The sequence below is a fragment of the Blennius ocellaris genome (genome assembly GCF_963422515.1).
Source record: "Blennius ocellaris genome assembly, chromosome: 7".
In the NCBI taxonomy this organism is placed as follows: Eukaryota; Metazoa; Chordata; class Actinopteri; order Blenniiformes; family Blenniidae; genus Blennius; species Blennius ocellaris.
The window spans coordinates 411016-417147 of record NC_137656.1 but is presented as its reverse complement, the minus strand read 5'-3'; the positions used below and the strand labels follow the sequence as shown (position 1 = coordinate 417147).

Sequence of the window (6132 nt, the reverse complement as noted above, 5' to 3'; positions counted from 1 at the left end):
AAGTTTGTTTCCCAACAAAAGGCAGAAGTGCTGAACAGCAGCAGTGAGTCCTCCAGGCCACCGGGGGGCGCCTCCTTTCTCTGGACCGCACCATCAAAAATAAGCTGTTTTATTCCCTTCTTGTCTGTGGAACAGAACAATTCCTTCACTGCCTTTGGAGGCGGAGCTTCACTGCGTTTGGAGGCGGAGCTTCACTGCGTTTGGAGGCGGAGCTTCACTGCGTTTGGAGGCGGAGCTTCACTGCTTCACTGCGTTTGGAGGCGGAGCGTCACTGCTGCCTGAAATCCAGAATCGCTGGGCGTGGATGGAAGCGTGACGATCTTTAACCAGGTAACAGCAACACACATTCCCACATGGAAAGAACCTATAGAAACATATATGTTTTGATATAGGTTTTGAATATATGTGACATATATAAAATTGGCCATTTTCCTCTATTTTACAGATATGTATAGTACATATAAGTGTAATATACATATTACATATATGTGTATATTACATATACGGGCATATATGTGCATATATGCCCACATACATGCCCACATACATATATGTACATATGTGCACATATATGTACATATATGGTTACGTACATACATAACCTATTTTGATGTAGGTTTTGAATATATGTGACATATATAAAATTGGCTATTTTCCTATATTTTATGTACATATATGTACATACATGCCCACATACATATATACATATACATATATGTGCATATATGCACATATATGGTTACGTACATACATAACCTATTTTGATATAGGTTTTGAATATATGTGACATATATAAAATTGGCCGTTTTCCTATATTTTATGTACATATATGCACATATATGTACATACATGCCCACATACATATATATACATATATGTACATATATGCACATTTATGTACATATATGGTTACGTACATACATAACCTATTTTGATGTAGGTTTTGAATATATGTGACATATATAAAATTGGCTATTTTCCTATATTTTATGTACATATATGTACATACATGCCCACATACATATATACATATACATATATGTGCATATATGCACATATATGGTTACGTACATACACAACCTATTTTGATATAGGTTTTGAATATATGTGACATATATAAAATGGGCCGTTTTCCTATATTTTATGTGCATATATGCACATATATGTACATACATGCCCACATACATATATATACATATATGTACATATATGCACATTTATGTACATATATGGTTTCGTACATACATAACCTATTTTGATATAGGTTTTGAATATATGTGACATATATAAAATTGGCCGTTTTCCTATATTTTATGTGCATATATGCACATATATGTACATACATGCCCACATACATATATATACATATATGTACATATATGCACATTTATGTACATATATGGTTTCGTACATACATAACCTATTTTGATATAGGTTTTGAATATATGTGACATATATAAAATTGGCCATTTTCCTATATTTTATGTACATATATGCACATATATGTACATATATGCCCATATACATGCCCACATACATATATGTACATAAAATATAGGAAAACGGCCAATTTTATATATGTCACATATATTCAAAACCTATATTAAGACATATATGTTTATATAGGTTGTTTCCATGTGGGTCTAAATAAAGCGATGCACTCGAGACAGACAATAAATATAAACAACTAAGCGTGATGAGCGGCCTTCCATTGGACGTCTGGGCTAAGCCCCGCCCCCAAACGACTTCCCGCACAGAGAAACACTCTGGCGGGTGGATTTTCTTCTGAAACGCTACGCGGCGATCACGTTTTCTTCCGCCGTGGAGGCGTTGAACCGTCAACCCCCGGGAGGAGGCGAGGGAACGACGAGGGGAAGAGGGAAGAGCGGCACTCGTCCTCCGTCAGCTCCACCGTTCCCTCATCATTCGGTCTTTCTGCCACGTTTTCAGGAACGACGTGACTCACGAGGAGCAAATCAAGTCGTAAAGCAGGAAATGAGCTCAAATGAAGGAAAAACATCTTTTTAAATGCAAATGAGGTTAAATTGACAGATTTTCTACTGGATTTTTAGTTGTTTTGTTGTATTTTAATTCGTGTTCCTCGTGATTCATTTTGATTTTCTAATGTTTTCTATTTTTCCCCTTTTCATTTATTGTTCTCACTCTTTTCCTTTCCTTCGTTTCCTTTTCCTTATTTCTCTTCATGATTCCACCTTTTTTTTTTACTTTCCCTTCTTTATTCTCTATTTCAGACTCACGTTTTTCTCCTTTTTGTCTTTTTACCCTTTTTCCTCATTGTGTTTTATCCTTTCCTTTCTTTTTTCTGTTCTTTTTTTTCCTTCCTTCGTTTCTTCTCCTATTTGCTTTTTTCTTCTTTTTTTAAAATTTTCCCCATTTTTCTTCTTTGATTTCTCTTTTCTTTATTTTCTTCTGTCTTTTTTTCAAAGTTCTTCCATTTTACCTTTTTTTTCTCTTTTATTTATTTATTTATTTATTTATTTATTTAAAATCTGTGTGGAACGCAATTAATATAAAAATAAAAACAAAACGTTGATTTCTATGGGTTCTTCATGAAGAGGAGCCACTGTGGACACCCCCCACCCTCACCCCCCCTCATTGTGTTCCCTTTTATCCTTTCCTTTCTTTTTTTCTATTCTTTTTTTTTCCTTCCTTCGTTTCTTCTCCTATTTGCTTTTTTTTCTTCTTTTTTCCCCAAATTTTCACAATTTTTCTACTTTGATTCCTCTTCTCTTTATTTTCTTCTGTCTTTTTTCTATTTTACCTTTTTTTTCTCTTTTGGGCCATTTATTTATGTGTTTATTTATATATTTATGTTAGTATTTATTTAGTTATTTACTTATTAATCAATCTGCGTGGAACGCAATTAATAAAAAAAATAAAAACAAAACGTTGATTTCCAAGGGTTCTTCTTGAAGAGGAGCCACTGTGCCCCCCCCCCTTACCCCCCCCCTCCAGATTTCCTCATTGTCTACCCTTTTATCCTTTGCTTTCTTTTTTCTATTCTTTTTTTTCCTTCCTTTGTTTCTTCTCCTATTTTGCTTTTTTTTCTTTTTTTTTCCCCATTTTTCTTCTTTGATTCCTCTTTTCTTTATTTTCTTCTGTCTTTTTTCTATTTTATTTATCATTTATTTATTTATGTACTTTATTTATTTATTTATAAATCTGTGTGGAACGCAATTAATATTAAAAAATAAAACCAAAATGTAGATTTCCATGGGTTCTTCTTGAAGAGGAGCCACTGTGGACCCCCCCTCCCCCCCCCCCCCCCAGATTTCCTCATTGTGTTCCCTTTTATCCTTTCCTTTCTTTTTTTCTATTCTTTTTTTTCCTTCCTTCGTTTCTTCTCCTATTTGCTTTTTTTTTCTTCAAATTTTCCCCATTTTTCTTCTTTGATTCCTCTTTTCTTTATTTTCTTCTGTCTTTTTACTATTTTATTTATCATTTATTTATTTATGTACTTTATGTACTTTATTTATTTATTTATAAATCTGTGTGGAACGCAATTAATATTAAAAAAGAAACCAAAATGTAGATTTCCATGGGCTCTTCTTGAAGAGGAGCCACTGTGGACCCCCCCTCCTCACCCCCCCCCCCCCCCCCCCCGCCCCTACCTGTCCAGCGCGATGGCCGTCATGGAGCAGATGCTGGCGAACACCGCGGCGATGGGGAAGAAGTTGTGGAAGCGGCAGTACTCCAGGCCGAAGTACCACTCGTTGCGCACCGCGTACGTGAAGTTGACGACGGTGTTGAAGGCGGACATGGAGGCTTCGGCCACCGCCAGGTTGAGCAGGAAGTAGTTGGTGACGGTCCGCATGCGCTTGTGCGCCACGATGATCCAGATGACCGTCACGTTGCCCACCACGGACACCGACACCATGCAGCCGTACGCGGCCGCCCACAGGGCGATCTTCCACGCGGGCTGCACGAAGTGGTTCCAGTACTGCGTCCCGTTGGCGGTGGCGTTCGCGTCCGTGGTGTTGAAGAGAGGATCCATCCTCTTTTTCTGTCTCTTCTCTCTCTCTCTTCTCTCTCTTTTCTCTCCGGAGCGTAAAAGCTTCAATTCACCAGGCGGAGTTCAGGACCCGAGGGGCCAAAGTGGAAACGCGAAACGACGGGAGGAGAAAGAAAAACAACCTCCGCAGTGAACCCAGGTGAAGAAAGGGGGGTGGGGGGGTGGGTGGGTGTGGGGGGGACAAAAAGCCGTCTTGGGACTGATCGGAAGGGACGACAGGGTGGATCGGAAATGGAAAATACATCGATCTGTTGCGCGTCGCAGCCGCGCGTAAAACTGGGGAACGCGTCTCTTTACGCGCTGCAGCGGACTGAGAGTCTCTCTCTCTCTCTCCCTCCCTCTCTCTCTCTCTCTCTCCCTCCCTCCCTCTCTCTCTCTCTCTCTCTCTCTCTCTCTCTCTCTCTCTCCTTCTCCTCTCTCTCGCTCTCTCTCTGTCTCCCTCTTTCTCTCTCTCTCTCTCCGTCTCTCTCTCTCTCTCTCCGTCTCTCTCTGTCTCTCCGTCTCTCTCTCTCCTCCTCTCTCTCTCTCTCCCCCTCTCTCCCTCTCTCTCTCTCCCCCTCCCTCTCTCTTCTCTCTCTCCCGCTCTCTCTCTCTCCTTCTCCTGTCTCGCCCTCTCTCTCGCTCTCTCTCTCCGTCTCTCTCTTTCCTTCTCTCTCTCTCTGTCTCTCTCTGTCTCCTTCTCTCTCCCTCTCTCTCTCTCTCCCTCCCTCTCTCTCCCTCTCTCCCCCTCTCTCTTGCTCCCCCTCTGTCTCTCCCTCCCTCTCTCCCTATCTCTCTCTTCCTCCCTCTCTCTCTCTCCCCCTTTCTCTCTCCCCCTCCCCCCTCTCCCTCTCCCCCCCTATCTCTCTCTCTCTCTCTCTCTCAGGTAACTTTTCTTTCATGGTTCCAGATTCAGTCACTCCGTCAGGATTAACGAGACAAAGTGCAGCAGATTTAATTTGCTCATAATTCGGACACATGATGAGATTAGACAAACCAATGATCCAATCATGAATAAAACGGGGGGGGGGGGGGATTAACCCGCTCCAGTGTCCCTCTGATCAACACGTCACCTACAGAATAATAATAATAATAATCAGAGTTTATCTTTGACTTTTAAACTCACTGCATTTGGGTTTATTTTCCACGGAGTCTCTCTGATGCAGTTTCTTCTGGTAATAAAGACACTGCGTTCCTACATCTCTCTCTCTCCTGGAGTGTCTGGAACTTTTACTGTTTCCATCATCCCGTCGTTATTGGAGGATTCAGATATGATCGTCTGAACAATTTCCCCAAACTGGGATGAAGATCTTGTGTCTTTATAAGGATTTGTTAAACCGAGAACCAAGAACACCTGCTGATCACTGCAGGGATATTAATGCTAGAAGAACCGTGTGTGTGTGTGTGTGTGTGTGTGTGTGTGTGTGTGTGTGTGTGTGTGTGTGTGTGTGTGTGTGTGTGTGTCCATTCATCTCTCTGTTAGAATCTGACGGCATATTTATATGAACCATCAGATTTGTTCTCCAACATTCCTTCTGTTCGCGGTTTCTGTGTTCTGTTCAATGTTCCACCCTGACAACCTCCATGTCTACCTCCATACTGCCCCCTGGTGGTGTTTACCTCCATACTGCCCCCTGGTGGTCTCCCTCCATGTTTACCTCCATACTGCCCCCTGGTGGTGTCTACCTCCATACTGCCCCCTGGTGGTGTCTCCCTCCATACTGCCCCCTGGTGGTGTCTCCCTCCATACTGCCCCCTGGTGGTGTCTACCTCCATACTGCCCCCTGGTGGTGTCTCCCTCCATACTGCCCTCCATACTGCCCCCTGGTGGTGTCTACCTCCATACTGCCCCCTGGTGGTGTCTACCTCCATACTGCCCCCTGGTGGTGTCTACCTCCATACTGCCCCCTGGTGGTGTCTCCCTCCATACTGCCCTCCATACTGCCCCCTGGTGGTGTCTACCTCCATACTGCCCCCTGGTGGTGTCTACCTCCATACTGCCCCCTGGTGGTGTCTACCTCCATACTGCCCCCTGGTGGTGTCTCCCTCCATACTGCCCTCCATACTGCCCCCTGGTGGTGTCTACCTCCATACTGCCCCCTGGTGGTGTCTACCTCCAT

The 6132-nt window shown here is 42.5% G+C and overlaps 1 protein-coding gene across 1 annotated transcript in view; it reads right to left on the bottom strand.

Annotated features, from left to right (window-relative positions):
• The window catches only part of tacr1a (tachykinin receptor 1a), a gene marked incomplete at both ends in the record, with an annotated part of 33778 nt that extends 29763 nt beyond the window's left edge, over positions 1-4015 (bottom strand). Inside the window, one exon of the mRNA XM_080499897.1 lies at positions 3633-4015. Within this exon, the coding sequence (XP_080356023.1) occupies positions 3633-4015 (383 nt within the window). The remainder of the gene's footprint in view (positions 1-3632) is intronic.
• Positions 4016-6132: the final 2117 nt, after the last annotated feature.